The sequence below is a fragment of a genome, unplaced genomic scaffold, assembly GCF_019419815.1.
Source record: "Pyrus x bretschneideri cultivar Hongxiangsu unplaced genomic scaffold, Pyrus_bretschneideri_v1 Contig11, whole genome shotgun sequence".
Taxonomy (NCBI): domain Eukaryota; kingdom Viridiplantae; phylum Streptophyta; class Magnoliopsida; order Rosales; family Rosaceae; genus Pyrus; species Pyrus x bretschneideri.
The window spans coordinates 5,165,957-5,188,479 of NW_025999402.1; the positions used below are offsets into that span (position 1 = coordinate 5,165,957).

The 22,523-nt window shown below is 36.3% G+C and overlaps 2 protein-coding genes, 1 long non-coding RNA gene and 1 other non-coding gene across 6 annotated transcripts; 2 read left to right on the forward strand and 2 right to left on the reverse strand.

Annotated features, from left to right (window-relative positions):
* The first annotated feature begins 74 nt into the window (after positions 1 to 74).
* On the forward strand, positions 75 to 2,828 carry LOC103960176. 2 transcript variants are annotated; one of them, XM_009372595.3, is made up of 2 exons: positions 75 to 227; positions 816 to 2,828. In XM_009372595.3, the coding sequence occupies exon 2, from the start codon at positions 822 to 824 to the stop codon at positions 2,532 to 2,534; it is 1,713 nt and encodes a 570-aa protein (XP_009370870.2). In that variant the 5' UTR covers positions 75 to 227; positions 816 to 821; the 3' UTR covers positions 2,535 to 2,828. The 2 variants fall into 2 exon arrangements, with proteins under 2 accessions (XP_009370870.2, XP_009370871.2); XM_009372596.3 differs by having other exon boundaries at positions 822 to 2,828.
* A 335-nt stretch (positions 2,829 to 3,163) lies between these two features.
* Positions 3,164 to 7,383, reverse strand: LOC103960175 (protein PIN-LIKES 6). Of its 2 annotated transcripts, none has more exons than XM_009372594.3 (11): positions 7,221 to 7,383; positions 6,337 to 6,729; positions 5,953 to 6,032; positions 5,700 to 5,824; positions 5,431 to 5,552; positions 5,058 to 5,276; positions 4,666 to 4,740; positions 4,454 to 4,554; positions 4,002 to 4,054; positions 3,726 to 3,914; positions 3,164 to 3,649 (listed from the first exon to the last, which is right to left on the reverse strand). In XM_009372594.3, the coding sequence occupies exons 2-11, from the start codon at positions 6,517 to 6,519 to the stop codon at positions 3,528 to 3,530; spliced, it is 1,269 nt and encodes a 422-aa protein (XP_009370869.2). In that variant the 5' UTR covers positions 6,520 to 6,729; positions 7,221 to 7,383; the 3' UTR covers positions 3,164 to 3,527. The 2 variants fall into 2 exon arrangements, with proteins under 2 accessions (XP_009370869.2, XP_009370868.2); XM_009372593.3 differs by having other exon boundaries at positions 7,217 to 7,383.
* A 2,122-nt stretch (positions 7,384 to 9,505) lies between these two features.
* Positions 9,506 to 9,609, forward strand: LOC125473938. Its single transcript, XR_007255677.1, has one exon. It is a non-coding gene; the product is annotated as a U6 spliceosomal RNA (small nuclear RNA).
* A 4,951-nt stretch (positions 9,610 to 14,560) lies between these two features.
* On the reverse strand, positions 14,561 to 17,149 carry LOC125473234. The gene is made up of 2 exons (XR_007255092.1): positions 15,152 to 17,149; positions 14,561 to 15,013 (listed from the first exon to the last, which is right to left on the reverse strand). It is a non-coding gene; the product is annotated as an uncharacterized LOC125473234 (long non-coding RNA).
* Between the last annotated feature and the right edge of the window lie 5,374 nt (positions 17,150 to 22,523).

Sequence of the window (22,523 nt, forward strand, 5' to 3'; positions counted from 1 at the left end):
CACCGTGATTTCACACGCCCTGGATTCGACTTGCGAGTTCACAAAGTTCCTTTCCTTCCCTCATCTCCTTCATCCAACGACCGAGTGAGTGAGACCTTCGTCTACCTCAAAACTCACGTTTTCAGAAATTTCACTGCATTTCTCAGATTGGAGCTTTATGTAACGATCGGAGTTGTTGCGGTTTTCGAAAGATCGGAGTAGTTTTGCTTTTGGGTTTCGTCTCTTTGGTAATTGCTCTGAACCCCCAAAAGATTTGAAATTTCTGATAACCCAAATTGTAATTTGTGTTTTTGTTGTGGAATTTTCCTTTTTCTCATTGTTTTTGAGGACTTGTTGTTAGAATTTGTATAAATGGCCGCCATTGCGTTGTGTATTAGTAGAAAAATGGGGTTTCAGATGCAAATGACGAGATGGGTATGTATGTTTTTGCAAGAAAAAGTGGAACTTTTTGTTGAGGAAGAAGATTGATACTGATTGAGAGATGGGTCTACATTTTTAGAGTCAAATTTTTGTTAGAGACTGCTGGCTGAGATTACTGTCAGCTCAACATCTGTTTTTCTTATGATTTCTAGGCTTTTAGATTAAAAATTGTTAGCTTCAATTTCGGGGGTTTTCCATTTAAAACTAACTCTTTCGAGTTTGGGGAATTTCTCAAATAATTAGTGTCCGTTGTGTAATTGGTTTTTCTTTTGGCCGATGGATTAATGCTACTATCACTTAGCTGCCCGTCTGCGTGTTTTCCTTCTTGTAATCATCCTATGTTTTCGGATGGAACTTTGCTTTTCTTTGTTCATGATCTTGTGGTCTTCTATCAGTTTCAGATGGATGCAGCCTCACAAAGTTTCTTGGAAGAGTTGCTTCGGTCCGCTGTCGACAATCATGAGGATAGTGGTGTGGTAAATGAACATTCTGGGCAGCCTGCAACGTGTACGCTATGCCAAAGGGCTATTTCACCCGAGAATGAGGCGACTGGAGATGTTGAAATTATGTGTGGGGACTGTAAATTTCTGTACCTTGAAGATCTTGGTTCCCCCTCACATGATTCTTATCAGAGGACGCCGCCTACAAGAAGAAGAGCTAGGACTGGGAGTTCCGAGTCACTTGAGAATACTTTTTCACAACAATTCTCGCATATGATTAATCTGGTGCGGCAGAACCAATCCCCTGGCTCTGGGATTGAGGAATTACCTGTGGGTGGTGATTCTGCTGCTAGGATACCGCTGCGCACAAGTAACCGTACTACACCAAGTGGGTCTAGAAGATGGCGGCGGGTGCTCTCTGATACCGAAAGTGAGGGTTACGAAAATGTGGATTCTTTCTATGGAGAAACTGAATCAAATCTCAGTTTTGGTCGGTACAGGGTATTTCATGGTGAGAGCGATGCAATTTCTTTAAGTGCATATGGAGGGGATTCTGATGCTTCTGTGGACCTACATGGTTTCCTGGATACTGAAACGATTATTCCACCAGATGATGGAAGTGCTTATGATAGTGATACTGACATTGATCCAATGCATGCTGGTCTTAGCCAGTGGAACTCAGATGACACTGAGGACGATGATGATGAGGGGGATGAAGAAGATGATGAGTGGGAAGAAGCCGACGTTGAAGTAAACATGGTTGAATCTAGAGAAACCCCAGGTGGCCGGCTTCGTAATCTTTTAGTTTCGCGTCCAGGCAGAAGTAATGGACCATCCATTGGGCGCCACCATACTTATTTTCCTGATTCTGAGGGTACGTTTCATTGGAGAATGAGGAGGAGGAGTCAAATATATACCCGTACCCTCTTTTCTAACGTGGACGAATCAGAGTTGCTGCCTTATGATGGAAATTCTGGTGATTATCTTGATGCTGGAGGCTTTGAAGAATTGCTCGAGCATCTTGCTGAGGTTGATAGCTTAAGACGAGGAGCTCCTCCAGCTTCTGCGTCCTTTGTGAATAATCTGCCTTGTGTTGTCATTAGCAAGGAACATGACAAGCATGATGACTTAGCCTGTGCAATTTGCAAAGATGTATTAACAATTGGTACTGAAGTGAATAAGCTTCCCTGCTCTCACCTCTATCACTCTTTGTGTATTTTGCCATGGTTGAGTACACGGAATACTTGTCCACTCTGTCGATATGAGCTACCGACTGATGACAGAGACTACGAAGAGGGGAAACGGAACGTTAGTGCTAGAGCAGAGATCCACAATGTCGGGCAGCAGAATGCAAGTGTGGACAGTTCCTCCGGTGCTTTCAACAGAGCTTATGAAGATGAGGAGCATGAGCAGAGTGCAGCAAATAGGGAACCAACCGCTAATGGCTCAAGAGGAGAAAATAGTCGGGGGAGATGGTTTCTTCTCGCTGCTGCTCCAATTGTCAGTCTTGTGGGTATTGTTCTTGTGCTGTGGTTAGGAAGTCCGCTCTTGGAAAGAAGAGGTCTGGCAGGAAACCAGAACTTCGCCAATCAGGCCCGCCACCAGAGTCCTATCACCGGCGCCTCACCCAACCACAGGGAGAACAGAAGCCGGAGATGGTGGTCACTTTTCTGAGGAGGGTTCGTGAAATGTTAGTAAATATCTATGCTAAGTTTGGTATTTCTGCTTTCCCGAGTCCCGACTATTGTCTATTTGCCTGTAGCTGTCGTTCTGTTGCAGATCTTCAGTGAGTTTTTCGAATTGTTGTAGAATCGTGTCAAAATTCGGTCCCTTGTAAGTGTGGCTCATCACCTTTTATGACCAAATGTGAGTTTAGTTTTCTTTGTAATAGAGGTTGAAGTTCAAAATGCGAACAGCAAGTTTCTTCGTTTCGATTCAACATTGAAAGGAGAAATATCATTAGACGAAGTTCTAGTTTGTTTTTTGACACCTGATTTACATTTAACATAGCTAAAGGTCGCACATTGACCAAAGTCTAACTTTTTAAGATCACCGCCAAAACTCGTAGCTTTTAAGAAAACTTTGTAGCTCAAGTAGTTAAGAGATTTTTGAATAAATTTTAGTGGTATTCGATCTCCCCTCTCCACGTTGCTTGCTTGAAATATAAATAAGTAAAATTACTTTGCAAGGCATCAAAGCATTCACCCACCGCAAGTTTGAATTCTCTACCCGATAGTTTAGATTATAATATCGCTTGTACCAAAAGGTCACGTTGGTTATTTATCCGTACTCTTTTTGCTAAGTTGCTTAATTTGTAAAATTTTATAAAAAAATAATTGCTTCCACTTTACAACCAGTTCGGGGACTAAATTGCCCCCGTTAATCCTTGGAAAAGTAAAAACACACAGTCCCCTGCTGAATGTAGACGACAGCAGCCCTTGACGGACTTGAAATATTAACGGACACAAGGGCAGCTGTCATGACAAAATTCACGGCCGGGCGGGATGCTCCTTCCTCCGGCTCAGTTCACCGTGAAACAGGTCGACACCTTGCATTGTACACGAACGAACAATTTCCAAGTTTAACTATTAACATCGACTGTCGGAAAATCAATAGCAGAAGGTAGATAGGGGTGAGTGGCACAGCAACAACTTTTGCAAGTTCTTTTCAGAAGAGTATGTTGAGGTACAAGACGATCCAACCGGCCATGGAGAAGATGGCGAATATATGCACCCAGAACAGGACGGCAGCTGCCTCTCTTCCGCAGCCTCTTAAATTTGCAACAGCACCTGCGGACAAGGTTTGATGTGTTAATATGAAACTTTGAAGTACAGTCGAGCTATCTATATAATTTAAGATTGTTACCAGAGAGGACAGATGTAGGCATTGTGTGCTGAAGCAGCAGGACAAACCGGAACATCTGGTCATTGGCAGGGAGGAAGCCGAGCTTATCAGCTAACATTACAACGCCAAGTCCTACAGGGGGCACCAAGACTAATCGTGCGAATATAATTGCAGCAGTTGTTCGTAGACCAAGTTTGGAACTTCCTGGACCTGCAAATAACAAAGAGATGTCATGACATATTCATCTAAATCCAAACAAATTAGGTGGATGCTTATGACGAAGGGATGTCAACTCACCATCAACAAGGTTGCCACCTAACGCCAACAGAATGCATGGAATCATGGCTTCCCTGATAATCACCAATATTGTGAGATTCTTATCACAAATAAAACATGAAATTCAACAGAATCCACAAAAGTAACTTTTATTTCCGTAGGCATCTATCACAAACATATTTGACAAGAAAAAGGTTATAGGAATTGTAAGTCCAACGTTTCCGCTATATTACTACTAAAGTTCATCAATATTCCAAGTTGCAATTTCTCGATATAGATTATACTAACTTTGATTCATCTATCAATATCAAAAAACACTGGTTTATCTATCAGCGTCAGCATTCTTAAACAGGAGAAATACAAACGAAATTTAATGGGAAAATATAGCAAATTAATAACCAACAGCATGTGGATTGAAGACAACCACCAAATATTATCAGCTAACACGGAGTATAAGATTCAACTGAGCATACCCAAGGATAATGCAGCTGTCGGTGAAGAAGAAAAGTGGACCATCAGATGTAAAGATCAATTTCTTTAAAAATGGTATGGTTCCAAGTGCCATGGCCAGGATCTGCAGCAAAATTGTGCATACTAATTAGAATCTGCTCGTCTTAACGCTCCAAATGATAAAATTCAATAATAAATAGTTATAAAATTAGTTTGGAGGATAAATCAAACTTACAGAAGCTATTATAGGTGGTTGAAGAACTTGTTTGAGCTTCAACTTCTCATAGATGAATACGAAGAACTTTGTAATCTGCGACGAGTCAGGACATGTAATTAGGAACATAGTATATAATAGAGACAACAACACAATAAAGCAGTGAAGTGAAGTAAAAATCTCAACTTTCAAGTTCGAAGCTGTTAAAATTCATGGATCTATATATCTAAGCGATAGAAAGTTGAATAACTTTAAGCTGCCTATCTTTGCTATCAATTTTTTTCCCCAACAACATACCTCCCATCTTGCCAAAATAAAATGTATCCCTTTTCTCTTTTTAGAAGGATGAAATATTTTGCATCAGGACAGGAAGATGTTTAGGACTAGATGTGGATGACTAAATTCATTCTTACCTTAGGCTTATTTGAAGCATTCGACTCAGTTTCTGCAACCTCTTCTTTGCGTGCTGTCTCTTCTTCATTTTCGTCAGGTGTAAGCAATGGAACTTGATCAGGTGTCGTGCCATTTCGAGGGCTTTTGATTGGGAGTTCTTTTTCCTCAATGTCAAAGGTACCTTCTGGAGGGGGGGACAGCATTTGAAATACATACGTGTATAGAATGATTGCACCAACCTATAGCGGCATCAGCAATAAGCTACAATGTTAATACCTTATCATTTATAATTTAACTAATGCACCCGAAAATCTTATGTATTGCATCACTGCATAATTGCAACTTGGATTCAAGTATACAAGCTGTGGGGATCAAAAGTGAAACGAAAATTACCCACTGGCCAAATGAAATATAGGCAGTCCCATCTGTTTTACATGTGGTTGAATCACCGAAAGGGTTCGATTGGTCTCTACATAAAGCTGAAATTAGAACCAGTGGCACATTCCCGATGTTTCCTGTAATCAATGGTATTAGCCAACACATTATGCACAAAGACCAAGCAGCAAAAATGCAGCTTATATAGAAACTCAATGCTAAAATGTATTGAAGGGGTTTTTCTAATTTGTTAAAACTATTGATACAAGGGTTGTCAAAAAGCATACCTATACCAATTTGTACAATTGTAAACTTGAAGAAAGGGTACGGTGGGTGGACAAGGGATGCAACAATATAACCTATTATGGAGCCTGTAGTGCTACCAAGCACGACATTCACGGGAATAAACCACCTGTAAAAGGAGAAATTTCTAGTTCAGAAATAATGCATTGGGATTTTGGCTACGTGGAACAAGATCCAATTTTGCATCATTCCTTGGTTCGGGCCGAAGAAGCAATGTCACAGTAGAACTAATCTTACCACTCAAGCATTTTCTGTAGGGTGATGGCTTGTCCAAGCTGAGAGAATATCAAACATGGAAGCAAGAGCGAGAAGACCAACTGCAGAAAATAGTTGGAAAATCAGTTATACAATGCAACAAAAATGTGGCTTATAGTGCAAAATTGCTACGGGCTCGTTTGGGACTGCTTCTGCTTATAAGTTCTTCTACTAGAAGTGCTTTTATTATAAACATGTAGAGCTTTTATTAAAACTCCAAGTGCTACGACCAAGAAGCACTTCAAACTTTTTCTCCCAAACATAATCAAAAGCGCTTTTGGTTGTTAAAAAAATAAACTTAGTCATTCCAGACGCAATCCCAAAAAGTCGCTAAAGCTTGGGAGGTGACAAGAGGGTTTTTCTTACCCCGTTCAACAATTTCCTTCCACTGGCTGGGAAGATGTTCACATACTTGGAAGCCATTAGAAGCCCCAAGGAGCAGACAGTAAAAACCTTTGCTATGGGAAGCACGGCGATCTTGATTGTCCCAAGTAGCGATTCCCCTCCCGCTTGATTCACCACTTGCACTGCCGCCAAAATCCTCTCCATGGTTTCCCCTCAAGTTTCTTTTACTGCAGTGTCTTCAATAATCCCAATTCACACAAATTCCTTCTCATGCAAAACCCGAACCGGGTTTTGGCACAATTCAATTCTCGATTCAGAATAACACCCCCTGAAATTACAATTCCGGATTGTAAAAAGGGGGATTTTAAAAAATCCCTCCTTTTTCCGGTGAATCCTCTCTTGCACTGCAAATTCCTTCCATCAACAAAAACAGACACAAATAAGAAAACACCCACCATCTTAAATATCAAATCCCAGATAAAATCCTAGTGTCATTGTCGAAATATAACTCCTTGGACGCAACAAAACAAACATTATCCAAATCGACATAGAATTAACGTAAACCTAATCAAATTAGAAGATATAAAACCATGTGCAACAAGGATCCCCAAAAATCCCAACCTACATTGTAGTGTTCATCAGGCGGTCTAGCTGCCACGGATCCCCCGGCGAATTCGCAGCAGCCAAACCCTCTAGCAATCGGGAAAAAGAACCAAAAAAAAAAAAAAAAACAGAAAAGCTCAACCCAAAAATAAATATAAATAAATAAACAGAAGACAAGATGTCAAGAACAACGTAGGAAATGGAGAAATGAGGAATCCGAGATCGAAAAAAAACCTACAAATCAAATTAAAACAAGAACAAAACAAAGAAACTGAGAATTTGGGTCGTCTGAGTTTACCTACTCTTTTGCTTGCTGTGCCTCTCTCTCTCTCCCGCTCTGGTTTGGTGGCAGTTAAGCTAGCGGTTTTGCCACCGCCCACTCAAAAGCTTCTGCTTCTCTAATTTCCGATTTATATATTAAATTCTGATTGATTTTTAGTTGTTCTCTTAATATCGGGTTTCTGAAACTCGGAAACGTCGACGGCTCACTCAGCAATTTGTATGGTACGGCTTGGCTGACGAAACTGCCCCTCGGTGTTTCCATGTATTACCGATCTCGCCCTTCCATACTTACCCTTCCCGCTTGACCGTGAGGAACTCTAGGATTCCCTACCAAGTTACCAACGAAACTTCCACGCACCTGCATGTGGTCCTCTTTTTTGGAGTCGTTCAATTTTCGTTTTTTTTTATTTGTTTTTGTTTTTGTGGTAAAGAGCAAATTTGAGTTGGATTTTCTATTTTATCATGAAAATAAAAGTTGGAGATTTTTATTTTTATTTTTAAAGAAAGTAAATTTCTTGACATGGATCATGAAGTTTTTTTATTTTTTATTTTTTTTAAGTGTAAGTTTAGGAGAGCGTGGGTCATCCCATCTCAGAATCAAAGCATATTACAGGTCTTTTTGATGGCTTACAGTGAAGATTTTAGATTTTTTATTTTTATTTTTATAAATCGTTCATCAAAAAAGATTGTCAGCATCGAACTCGCACATTAATTTTGATTTAGGAAAGAAAACTGATTATTACTAATTCACATGCCCTGGTTGGCTAAATGAATCATGAAGTTATCACATCATTTAATTTGTCATATGTAAATCATTCGGCTTGTCACATCGTGAAAGGTTAGGAGAGTTGCCTTGCCTTGCGGGTCTAGTCTTGCCTTCATTAATTACAATAACAGAAAGATAGACCCGGTTTCTCTGCCCTTCCAATTTTCATACATTTTCATCTCCTTCTATTTTGTACGGTCACGGTTAAGCCACGTCAATATTTTATATTGATTGTTTTTATAGAAATAATAAGACAAAAAATAATAATGATATAAAATGTTAACGTAATTTAACTGTGACTGCACAAATAAGAAGGAATGCGAGCATATGAAAACTTGAGGGCAGAGAAGCCAGGTCCTCGAAAGATTTGCGTGATATATGATGATATGACACAACTTACTAGCATTTTGTAGTGTTCTCATTGATGTGAACGAGAAACTCATCTGTCTAAGCAAGCTTATCTTCTTTTCTTTTTAAAGTGCCAAATACCCCCTTCCCTTAACTATCACAAAATTGTCAATTATTTTCTGAACTCTTTTTTTCGTCGATCCCTCTAAATTAGTAGAAAGCTGCCAATTATCTCTTGCCGTTTGATTTTAGAGAATTTTATCTAAATTGCCATTTAGTGGTGCTATGTGAGAGACATGTAATATAGTTTCAAGGACAAACATGAAATTCAACTCGGAAAAACAGTAAGATTTATGAGAATTTCATCCAAATAATTCGAGAGAAAGGAGTAATTGACATTCCTGTGATAGTTCGAGGTAGCACTAGCTAGATGTTATGTCACCAGAAGACATTTCACGTTGGTATTGTTTGGATACAACAATTAATAAACAACATTTCTTCCCAATAATGTGAGTAACATCATCTAGAAGAAGTAATTTAAAGCATATCTAATGGGAGCTTTATAACCTAAATAAATTGATAATCTTGAGTTAAAATTGAAAGAAAAAAAAAAAAAAAAAACTTCGAGCCCAACAAAATTTGCTTTGTCAAATTAAAGGTTAGGCACCTTGGGTTGCCAAACTAACCTCCGATGCCCAACATGGATATGCTCTTAGATTTTGAAAATCCTTATGCCTAGCTTTGTCTCGTTTAACTTTTAACCAAAAAAATCTTAATTATTGGTTTTAGGATTCCTCTTGATTAGTGGTTAATTAAAAAACCTTAACAAATGATGAAAGGATAAACGTTTCACCTAGAAGTCTAGACTAGTAGAAATGTCGGTCCCTGGCTGTATTTATAGGGACGTAAAAGGTGATCGTTTGAAGGGTAGTTGGTTGAGGAGGAGAGATTTTTCAGTGCGACAAGAATACGAGATGGTACATCATGTGTTATTGTGCAACTGGTGGGATATGTGTGTTAAAAAGTTAATAACTTAAAAAATAAAATGTTCCACCACTTATATAAAAACACGTGATGTACCACTCGTGTTCCGGTTACAATAAAAAATTTCTCGTTGAGGAGGGTGGGGAGAGAGAGGTTTAGAAGTTGTGGAGTAGGTGCTGATATCTTATAAATTTTGATCATTTCATGTCATCTTAAATATAAGGAAAATAAAATTAGAACGATACAGAGATGATTAGTATGGCCCCTGCGTAAAAATAACACGTATAAAGTGAGAAATGGTCAAAATTTTCTTGTTTAAAAAAAAAATATAAAGAAAAAGGAGCTTTGGAATGGTTGTTGAGGAATGGGGACGATGACCCCTCCCTTCAACCAATTATTCATATGTTAGGCCGTTGGATATATATATATATATATATATATATTGTTGTATTGTGTCAGCTGGAAATATTAATAATAAGAGGAAAAAAGCCTTACAAAAAATTAAAATTCAACAAAAATATCAGATTCAGATCAAATCGAAAAAGAAATGGCAATAAGTATATACATATATCTATAGAAGATGAAGTCACGTACATGGGTTGAGGACAAACAATGAAACAAAATGAACTACTCTTTTTTGGTACCTAGGGTTTTTACTCGACTAGTTTCCATGCAATAAGCTTTTGGAATCTCCTCCACATGATAATCGTGTTCCGATCGAGTACCCTTGCACACTCAGTTGACTCGACTTAAACGAACTAGGGTTTCGTGTATATGATGAATGCTAGCAACTTTTGTATTTACTTTGTATTTCAACATTTTCAGCTCTCGTGACTAACATAAATTAATGTTATTAGGAGAAGGAAAGAATTGGAGAACTTAAAATTTTGGAAATGAGAAAGCAGGGAAAGAGAATCGTATCAATTTCTCATCTTAGTTATCTAATTCCTATTTTTATATATATTTTATTATTTTTTAGAAAAAACTCGACGGTAGAAGGAAAATTTTATTAATAACGAAAAAAAGAGGTACAATTAGTTAGGCTCATAATACAAGAAAGAAGGATAAAAAAATAAATGAAAAATAAGGGGAGACATAAACCTTATCCTTATAGAAACAAAAGTAACAAAGATACGAAGGAAAGAGGGAGGACATGAAACCTAACCCCTCTAAAGGCTAACCTAAAGGTCTAATCTATTTTTTAGACATACTGATCTAACACCTTTTCAATTCTATGTGTTAACTTAGTGTTCATGATTTTGATTTTAGGGCTTAACTTCTCACTAGACCATGCTGAGTGACACTATCAATCACTTAAAACTTCTCATCTGGTAAGCCTTGATTATAATTTTTAACATATATTCATTTTTAAAACTCTCATAATTACTATTCTTCTTAATTAATCTACAACATTGATTCATCTAATGACTCATGGTTTTTTCCTCTTTTTATCCCACTCTTTTTTTCTTTCATCTCAAGTTTTTTCCCTTCCCCGGTTTATTGTTTGTGTCCAGAATATTTTTGCAAATCTTGCACATCTAGGGTCATTTGGCGTCCTAGTTCCAGGGTATTGATATGGCAACTCCACACAACATTTCAACATTTGACTCGCAATCTTTTTCAGGGAAAACACAGACATATGTAATCTTTACTGGAAATAAATAAAGACCCTTAACTGAGTAACATATTGGGCACTAGTGAAATACCAATTTCTCAATGATGTTAGTTTTCTTTTGAATGACTAATGAAATCATCTATCTATATATTTTTCAGTCTTCCATTTGGCTTTGGACTTTTTTCATTGGAAATTATGAACAAAATTTCGTTTTAAAATGCTTCATATCAGAGAACTTGCAATTGTTTGCTTCCAATGATATAAAAAGTTGGGGGTTTTCCTTTTTGCAGAATTTTTTGAAAAAAAACTAGAAACAAAGTGAGGGAAGAAAAGGGAAGAATGACTGTTACCACCGGAAGTGGGAGAGGGAGGGAGGAACCTTATCATATCATCTGTAAAAGAAGACATGAATCTTATTTAAGCAAGCTCACGGTCATTTGGATTCATGACATGCAATTTTGTCATCAGTAAATCTGATTTGTAAATTCTCTTCCACATAAAGTGGATGACAATCAAATCCGAAAACAACATGAGAACTCTTCCTTTCCAGCACTGCATGCTTCCCATCCCCACAATACTATTGCTCCACGTGGACCCAACTGTCAACTATGGAGGAATTGAAGAAACTTAGGGAAGAAGAAAGTAGTGTGAACAAGAGAATTAGAGAGAGTGTGCAATATGATATTGTAATAGACAATGACTTGATGAAATTATTACATGTTGTATAGTAATAACCCTCATTTTCCTATTACAAAATTACCCTTAGCACTCTTTGCTTATTACAATAATACCCTTAACAGATTTAACCAACTCGCAACCAACTAACTAATTCAACTAATACACTATTGACATTTGCCATATGAATATTACTCCCATTACTCCCCTCCCCCCTTCTCAATCATAGCTGAGGAAACATTGTGAAGTTGTGGTTGAACAAACAAATCGACAATAGAAAAAAATCAGAATGGAGTAACAGAAGCTGCAGCACCATGTTTGACAGATCTCAAACCAAGATTGTGACAGTGTTTATTGAACACAGGACTATGTAAGCGCTTAGTAAAGACATCTGCAACTTGCTCTTCAGTAGGAATGTACCGGACTAAAATATCACCATTTTGAACCTTCTCTCATACAAAATGGTAATCGGTATCAAGATGTTTAATCTTGGATCGAAACACAAGATTAGAGCAGATTGCAAGTGCAGATAAATTGTCACATTGCAAGCAAGGAGGAGAAGGCAAACACTAATTGAGATCTTTTAGTAAAGACCGAACCCTAGACACATTTGTAGCATAGTGAGCTAAAGCTTTATACTCTGCCTCAGTTGAACTTCTAGAGACAATTGATTGTTTCTTAGATTGCCATGATATATGATTAGAACCTAGGAAAATCACATAGCCTGTAATTGATTTCCTTGTGTTTATATCGGCTGCCTAATCAGAATCAGAATAAGCATTGATGGATAATGCTGTAGACTTGGTATACCTCAACCCATAAGTAATTGTCCCTTGTAAATATCGAAGTATCCTATTTACTAAGTGAAAATGAAGATTAGTAGGTTTGGTCATGAATTGGCACACCATGTTAACAGAATGTGCAATATCTGGTCTTGTAAAAGTCAGGTATTGCAAGGCCCTGAATATGCTTCTATATTGTGTAGGATCGCTAAAAGGAGTACCTTCCACATCAAGTAACTGAGCATGTGGTTTATAAGGTATGGACTTAGGTTTACACTAATCCATACCTACTTTAAGTAATAACTCATTTGCATACTTTGACTGACTAACAAATAGAGAGCCATCATCTTGATACTGAATGTGAAGACCCATAAAGTAAGTAAGAGGTCCTAAATCTTTGAGATCAAACACCTCAGCCAAAGTTGTAATCACATATTGAACTTTTGAATGGAGGAACCAGTCAAAATGATGACATCAACATAGAGTAAAAGGATAATAATATTTCTATCATCTTCTTTGACAAACAAACTAGTATCAGACAAAGATGTTTTGAAACCCAGAGAGGGTAAGTAGCTAGTAAACTTTGAATTCCATGCTCGATGAGCTTGCTTCAAGCCATAAAGAGATTTTACTAAACTGCAAACATGATGGGGATAAGTAGGATCTATAAATCCCTGAGGTTGTGCCATATAAACTCCCTCTTCAAGATCTTCATGCAAAAATACATTCTTAACATCTATTTGTCTTAATTTCCAACCAAAATGAGTAGCTAGAGCAAGAATTAATCGAACTGTTGTGTGTCAAATTATTGGACTAAATGTCTTAAAATAGTCAAAACCAGGCTGTTGACTATAGCCCTGAGCCACGAGTCTAGCCTTATATCTCGAAACAAATCCATCTGGAACCTTGAACACCCACTTACTTCCAATAATAGTCCTATCGGAAGGAACATGAACCAAATACCAAGTACCCTGTGCTTGTAGAGCATTAAATTCCTCCTGCATAGTTGCCCATCATTGTGGCTTAGAACTAGCAACCTTGAAAGTTTTAGGTTCATCAACATCACCCATATCAGCTAAGAAAGAAAATCCTTTAGTGAAGTCATCCAAGGATTGAAAAGAAGTCAATTTAGGTTAGGAACTAAGATAAGCAACATAATTTTGTCTTTGAATGACACCAGTTTTCAATCTAGTTTGAATACCTGAAGATCTAGTGTTTGGCACATTGTAAATATCTACTTGTGATATAGAAGACTGAGCAATTGGTAAGATGACCTAAAGTTGAGCAAGATCGAGGACATGAAGCAAATGAGGAGTATCAGTGGATGAAGAAAGAGTAAGACTTGAGAACCTTATGTTTCAAACTCATGACCAAAAGAGTTAGACATCTGTTGACCTTGTAGATGCCTTGTATTGACTAGAGTAGAAGAAGTAGAAACATGAGGCACACTTGTAGCTGAGTTTGAAGTGCTAGTTGTATGAAGTGAGATGTCAGGTTGAAATTCCCTTGTAGATTGAGAAACTGGAATAGGTATGAACACTGATAAAGTATTTGAGGAATTAGTATAATCACTGTTTATATGTGCTGACCTTGGCAAATGAACTTTGTAAGGAAAAACAGAACCATCATATATCACATGCCTGGAAACAATGCATTTTCTATAATGTTTGTCAAAATACACCACACCTTTGTAACCTGGAGAATAGCCCAAGAAAACACACGTCTAAGACCTAGATTGCAGTTTGTTGGCATTGTAAGGTTTCAACCAAGGGTACACTGCAGTGCCAAAGATCTTTAGTGAAGTCAAATCAGGTTGCTTCCCATATAATAAACCATATGGAGAAGATATGGATAAAAACTTACAAGACATACGATTGATAAAAAAAACTGAATGACCACAACCAAAGTACCAAAATTCTAAAGGAAAACTAGCTGCAGTGAGTAGGGTAATAACTGTCTCCACAATATGCTTATGCTTTCTCTCAGCAATTCCATTTTGCTGAGGAGTATAAGGGCAAGATAACATATGTGTAAGTCCTTTGACAACAAGAAATTCTTTAAAAGCTTTACTGGTATACTCTCCCCCTCCATCAGTTTGTAAACACTTCAAAGACTTGCCAAATTGATTCAAAACAAAGTAGTAAAACTTTGTAAAAATACTATACACATCAGACTTGTGCACATTGGATATACCCAACTGTATCTTGTATATTCATAAACAAAGATTACATAATATCGATATCCATCTAAAGAATTTACAAGTGATGGTCCCCACACATCAGTGTGAACCTTATCAAAAGGAAACAAACAATGTTCAGTCCTAGATGGAAAAGACATTCTTGACATGTTACCCTAAAGACAAGAAGTACACACACTGTGCTTATCATCTATATTATTCTGAATGCTAAACTGCTTAATCATACAAGATTATATTTCATTAGAATGATGCTCCAACTTCTGGTGCCACCTAGTTGACTTCACCATTTGTCCTACCAAAGCAGCTGATCCCATAACTGTAGACTATACTTCTTTAGTTTGATTAAGAACTAGAATTTGAAACAATTCTTTGATACATGACCTCCCTTGTCTTCTTGTCTTGCACAAAGAAATTAGACTCATCACAAATGAACCAACTCTTGTTATCTGCACAAAGTTGTTTAACAGACAATAAACTTCTTGCAATATGTGGTACATATAGAACATTGTTCAAAATAACTGAATGATCTTTGGTCTTGAAAGTAGTGGAGCCAATGCTCTTGATGGACATATTTGCACCATTACCAATTATGATCTTCTCATTGCCTTCAAAATGAGCAACTTGTGACAAGCTACTGACATTTGCAGTCATATGGTGGAAGAAACCTGAATCGACAATCCAAGCATCACTAGGATAGACTTGAGAGGTTTGTTGAGTTGCTATTGCTGTCATGGATGATGGAGGTGATTGACTCTGATAGGCATGGTTTCCCCTATGATAACACTCAAGTGCAGAATGACCTCTTTTGCCACAGATTTGACACTCAATCAAATAGCCAGAAGAAGGACTAGAAGTGTTCCTGTGAAAACAATTAGATGTTGTGTGTCCCTTTTTATTGCATATATGACATTTAATAACAGTGTGCATCCTTGCTTCAGTATTACCAGACCAACTTGTATTCATATTCTGCTTAAAACCCCTATAATTGTAGTTTCAACCTTTGTACCCAGTATTGTTCTTATTTGTATGAGAACCCCTGAAATTTGGCCCATTGAAAGATTTAGAACCTGAACCAAACCCGGAATTAGATGGTGGAGGCTTAAGTCCAGAGTTACCCACAAAACCATAACCAAAATGAGGTAATGGAATATATGGAGATTGAGAAGAATAACCAGGGAAGAACTGCTAAGGATACATAACATAGTCAGGTTGAAAGGTAGAAGCATTAGGATTTTGTGGAGTAAGTTGTGAAGACCCATATGGAATCTGAGTAAGAACACCCCCAATACTTGTAGGTATATGGCTGTGATTCTATGAATTAGACGATGAGCCATTGGACAAAGAAGACCCTACACCAGACCCTTGTACATATAAAACAGATAAGCTATGAGATAAAGAATTAATCTCCCATTCAATCTCATTTTTAGCCCCAAGTAATTGAGCTCTAAATTCCTTCAAGGTAAGAGTAGAGTCCTTAGCTAAAATGACAGTTCTAATAATTGCATATTCCTTAGGTAAACCAGCCAAACCAGCAATGATTACATCATTATCCGACACAGGTTCTCCAGTAGCAATTAACTGATCCCTAATGTTTTTAATCTTGAGAAGATACTTGTCAATGGAATCAGCACATTTCTATATGGTATGCAATTCTGTTTTAAGATGATTTACCCTGGACTTAGACACAGACGTATACCGATCAACAAGATTAAGCCAAGCTTCATTAGCAGTTCTACACCTAATAACATATTCCATGGCTTCATCAAACAGAGGTCATATCTATAGACTCCCATTCAAGATATGCATATGTAACTTCCTTAGTAACACCAAGATCAGTAGTAATGACAAATTTTAATGGACAAACTATAGTCCCATTTTGCACAAATTGAAACTGAAAAGCCCATTTTGCAAAATTATCATGTCTCAATTTGATAGTAAGCATACCCAAAAGACCATCGATTTTAATAGTTGAAGAATTCATGTTTACTCCACACTCACCAAAATGCACAATTTGCAAGAAAATAGGAGATTAAAACTCCATAACAACTCAGATACAATTCGCATATAACAACATCGGTGTAGAAAGAATGAAACTTTCGTACCCCACAAGAAAGATTGATACTTTCTTGAATCAAACAAATAGTGCAACCCAACAATTATATCAACATTTAACTGCTTTACAATCAAACAATTCCCCCAAAATTATGAAAGAACCCTAAATCTTGAACAAGATTCACAACATCAAGAATGAACAAAAATGATCGACCAACACGAATTGAACATAAACGAATAACAACGAGTGAATTGATATCACCTGATATGATCCCCAGTATAGAAATCGCAAAACCCCTTCACAATTGATCACCAACTTTAACCGATCGCAGAACCACGACGCTTAGAATCCCACTTCAATTACGTAGCACATCCAAGGAAGAAAACAGAGTAACAAAAAATACCTCAAGACCGAGAACGGCGACTAGCCATACCGACGATGATACCATGTTAACTATGGAGGAATTGAGGAAACTTAGGGATGAAGAAAGTAGTGTGAACAGGAGAATTAGAGAGAGTATGCAATATGATATTGTATTAGACAATGACTTGATGAAATTATGACATCAAGAGGTTATATAGTAATAACCCTCCTTTGCCTATTACAAAATTACCCTTAGCACTCTTTGCTTATTACAATAATACCCTCAATAGATTTAACCAACTCTCAACCAACTAATTCAACTAATACACTATTGACATCTGCCATATGGACATTACTCCCATTACCAACGTCACCTAATTTAAAGATGTCTTCAATTTTGAGCAAAGCCAGTGAGAATGGGGTTTCTCAGTCTCAATTTACTTGAGAACTGAGCCAATTAATGTCTCATGCCTTGTGACACGTATGGTAGGGTTTTCTGGAGCTCACCAAGTTACCGATCAAGGCATGGAATATGACTAATTTAATTGAGATCATGTGAGTTTCACTTTGATTCGTTGTTTATTTTCCATCCTCCAATATAAATACGTTTGTTGTCTTAGTAGAGTCAAATTTTTATTTATTTTGAACATCTCTCATTTCTTAATTACGGTATTTTCATGTTTTGACCATAAAAGAAAATTACAATATTATCATGTTTATATTATTTGTGCCTAAACCGCTTATATGATAAATTGATAATGCCTGACTATGTGAGATACTAATATGATTAGGGCTTTTTTTTTTTTTTTTTTTTTTTTTTTTGTGGCAGTGGTATAAAAGCTTATTCCAACAAAAAAAAAAAAAATAGTGTAACAGCCTTCCGATCACGAAATATTACTAATCATGTTGATGAATTAGGTAACGAAACATTGTTAATCTCTTATATATAAAGCCAGAGTTCAATTTGAGGTCACGGCTTCGACAAAAAACAATAGGACAAAATTGCCCCTCAACCAAAAGAATCCATAAGCATCCCAATATAATATATCAAATAATGCATGGGTAATTTGGTAATTTGGTCATCATAAATATATAATATAAATATAAGTGGGAAGAGAGAAAAGAATAAAAAAATGGAAGGATGAGTGAAAGTTGATGATGCTCACGTGAAAGGGAAAGAAAAATATAATAAAAAATAAGGAAAATCATGAATGTTGTGTTCAAAACATCTTAAGAGACGTGTGTAATGCCGGTTATAAAAAAGATTTTTCGGACGCAGATAATAATGTGATTAAATAAGTTGTCAAATGATTTTTTTTTTTTTAACAAACAATATTATCTACACTAAGGGAAAGGGGGTGAGTTTAGCCTCACAATGGACTAGCAATAATGTGATTCAATCAGCTGTTTATTAAATATTATTTTCTTTATAAAAAAAGTCTTTCGCATGTGGATATTAATGTAATTAAATTAATTGTCAAATGATTCTATTTTTTTTTAACAAACGATATTATCTACACTAAGGGGGATGAGGTGGGTTTAGCTTCACAATGAGCTAACAATAATGTGATTCAATCAATTGTTTATTAAATATTATTTTCTCTATTCTTGATTTAAATTACATAGAAACCGATTTTATTATGTGAATTCAACTGCTTTAATTGGTTTATGAGGAGTTTCTTCTAGCATGATCTAAAATTATTCATTTACTTCAAATATTTGACCTTTTTTTTTTGTTAATTTATGCATATAAATACATTTAAAACGTGTAAGTCGTGCGTAGCACACCGTGATTAAAAAAAAATCATGAAGGCTAGTCATATGAATGGAGGATATATAGGTGATATATATTTCATGAACTAATACATGATAATTGGTAAATAAAACCAGCGGCCAGCATCAATTGCCTAGATAGTGTTGGCGAAAAATATAAATTTTAATGTTGTAGAGTTCTATGTGCAGTGCGAGTGAGTTTAATAATATTCTTCTCTAGATAAATTTTTTTTTTTTTGGGTGGGATAAGTTCTAAGATATTACTGTTTCTTGGCATATGAATGTGATCATGGCATTCTACACAAATACGGCCCCCTATAATAAGCTTACAGCGAAAGTGCGTGATGGATTTGGCTTTTTGTTTACACTTCCATGGGGCCAGAATAAGTGCTATATATTTGTCATCAAAAGACCCAAAAATATCTTGGTCTCCTTCCGAGTTATATCATAAGAAGTGGCAGCACCAACATAAGAGTTTGTGGCTGCTGGCTTAATAAGAGTAGTGTTATTCACACATCTATTTTTATTTCTTACATATTTCGTTTAATTTTTGGCCATCCAAACAATAAATTAAGGAATATCAATGACTTCATGATAAAATATGAGTAAAAATGAATATATAATTAACACTATCCTAATCTAAAGCTTAGAGTGAACAAGATACATTATTCTTGCCCAAAAAGAAACAGGAATAATTAACATCTGTCGCTCCTGGACAATGCTACCGGCCGAGGTCGGACGTCAAACAAAACAAATCTGCGCCTGAGAGTTCTGCCACACTGCTTTTCTGCAACAGGAAGCTTCCTTTTTCGGCTTTTAGCTTTTGCAAGTGGCGAAGCACAAAAGCTATTCCAGTTTTGGCTAAAAAAGTGGCTTTAGGTTTTACTTTTTTACTACTTAAAAATGTGGTTTTAGGTCCAATTCATCAATAACAATAACAAAAAACAACATTATAATTTTTCAATCGAAATGTCAAATCTTATATGGCATAACATGGAAATACATCAGGAGGGGTTGCTGTGAAATTTGACAGCAGCTTCAAATAATTTTTAATTAATTACTAAATCTTCTATTAAATTTTTTGCCCTCTCTTGCTCTACCCATCTTCCTGTTGAACCAAAGCCAAGCTCACAAACTGCAATCACAAAGAAAATCTTTGATTTTCCATCTATCACACACTACGTAGGCCAATTTCGACTAAAAAAATCATTGCTTTCGAAAACCCCCAAATTGAAAAACCCTAGTCTCCACCAAATGTGAATCCAGCACCTCCACAATGCGCCAATGCCCAATCCAACTCACAGAAGATGACTTGTGCCATAGACGAAGCGGGTGGAAGCAACATCGGCGATGGTGGAGGCTGATTTCATAGAGTGCAAGCAGAGCGTGACCTAGAATCCAATTGGAAACTCAATCTTGTACAAAAACTCGAAGAGCATCCGGGTGGAAGCAACCAGAGCGTGACCTTGAATCCAATTGGGAAGTCGATCTCGCACAAAAACTTGAAGAGTTTTTGCTCAAGATTTGCTCCGGTGAAATGCCCACTGAAGCAGAAGGCCATGTTGCTGTTATTTTTGCAGAAGGTGTTCCTTTTACTTCAAACTACTATTTTTCTATTAATTTAATGTTTCTTTATAATATAAAACAGATCTTCACCAATATATATATATATATATATATATATAACAAAAATAAAGAAAATAAAATAATGTAATAAAATAATAATGTAATTTTACATATCGGTGGAGAAAAAAAAATTTAAAATGTCAAAGTGCCACATAAGCTGTCAAATTAAAATTTTTTGTTGAAAATTTTATTGCTAATTACTTGATTAGGAGAAAGATTAAGAGTTAAGAAATGTTCTATACTTAGCCTTGTTTATAACCCAAGAAAGTTTTGCTTTGCTTGTACATGGAATATTGATATGATTTTAATTAACTACATAATATGCATTACCCCAGCTGAAGTCGCTCAAGGTCAGATATGGAAGTACATACTTTTGCCAATACTTATATTATTCTCGGGAGGTCAAATCTGCTCTTATAACATTTTCTTTTGCTATTTGAAAATCTCTGTAACTAATTGATTGATTTAACTTTTAATTATAGGATACAATAGTCATTGCCCACCTTTTTTTTTTTTTATCGGTGGTGATTTACACACTCGTTCTATCCATTTACATTCTTTGTCACTTATTTGTTTCTATGCTTTGGTATTCAATAAATCAGAGAAGAATTAAAACATAAAAATAGAAGTGGGCTGCAGATTTACAACACGAGAGTGTGAAAATCGATACATTTTCCTTTTTTTGGGTTAGTCTAGCTTCTATGTCCAAACCCACCCAAAAGAGTACTAATTGTGCTGAACAAGTTGGTATTAACGAAGCCCAACCCAGTAGACGTTAATAATTGGGCTGGTCTTAGCCCAAGCCTTGCTAAACATTTTCAGGGGAGGAAATTATATGCAAGAAGAGGCTAATGCTTATAAGTATACGCATATGCATTGCCTCTTCGGATCGATAAAAATTTATGTGGGGCTTGACTTAACATTGAATTTTGTTACATAATCTAATAAAAACTTGTCACATGGTAAAGTCTCAAGTATAATATTTTATCATCTTTTATTATTTAAAACTCTTATAATCAATTTTCATACTAATTAATATACACCATGAAATTAATTTAATGTTTCATTCTCCTCTCTCTCCATTTTCTTGACCGTCTTTTTTCCCATTCTATGTCTTTCCTTTGTTCATAAGAATATGGAGAAAAATATTTCATTGCCTAGCACTGTGACTTGCATACATTCTCAAATAATAAATAAATAAATAAATTTGTTGATACAGAATGTGACTTGCATAAATTTGTTGAGCGATATTTCATTGCCCAGCACTGTGACTTGCATAAATTTAATTACATGATGCATTGAGATTTTGTGCACTTGAGATCTAGCTGGGTTGTCTCCATCGTCATTTGGTGGGGACTTGGGATGCTCACGTCTAGAAATTATTGTGAGGAAGATAAACGTGAGGGAGGGAGGCTCAATATGTGGACCGGTTCCAGTCCCTTTTGAAGGGACATGTAAAACATGGTTTGATATCCCTTAATTCTGAAATTTAGGAGACACGAGAGAAAATTTGGAAAGAAAGAGAGAGGGGAAGAGGAAAAAATTGAAACATTAAATTAATTTTAATTAGTAGGAAAATAGTTATGAGAGTTTTAAATAATAAAAGATGATAAAATATTATACTTAAGACTTACCATGTCGCAAGTTTTTATTGGATTGTAGTGCCATTCAGCCAAATTCAATGGCAAGTTAAGCTCCACACAAGTTTTTCTCCTTGGGATTCTTGATTTTTGCAGAAAAGAAAAAACAGTTTCCTAATGTGAGAGAGCAAGGCCCCATTTTGTATTACTTTTTTCAACAAAAACTGCTTCACCTTAAAGTTAAGCAATAAAAAAATATATGGAAAAAAAATTTCTGCTTATTTTTAAAGCAATGATCTCCTGACAACAACTTTTAAAAACAACATGTATGTTGCTTTTATAAAAAAACAAAGTTGAGACTTTAATGAATACTTTTAATTCATATAATACACTCATTAATTTAAAAAAATGACATTATTTATCCTTGTATATACATTTTACTTTTAGAAAACAAAGTGCCGACCTACCACTACAACCACTAACTTTACATCACCACCACCATTACCACCACAATTGTGGCCCCCACCATTGCCACCACAATCGTCACGACCACAACCACCG

Bases quoted from the DNA above. Each gene is read 5' to 3' on its own strand.
- LOC103960176 (XM_009372595.3), top strand. From the start codon at position 822: ATGGATGCAGCCTCACAAAGTTTCTTGGAAGAGTTGCTTCGGTCCGCT.
- LOC103960175 (XM_009372594.3), bottom strand. From the start codon at position 6,519: ATGGAGAGGATTTTGGCGGCAGTGCAAGTGGTGAATCAAGCGGGAGGG. The intron at 5,277-5,430 runs GTAATTTTCGTT...ATGCCGCTATAG, and splicing joins ATATTTCATTTGGCCAGTGG to GTTGGTGCAATCATTCTATA. The intron at 4,055-4,453 runs GTATGCTCAGTT...GGTGATTATCAG, and splicing joins GACAGCTGCATTATCCTTGG to GGAAGCCATGATTCCATGCA.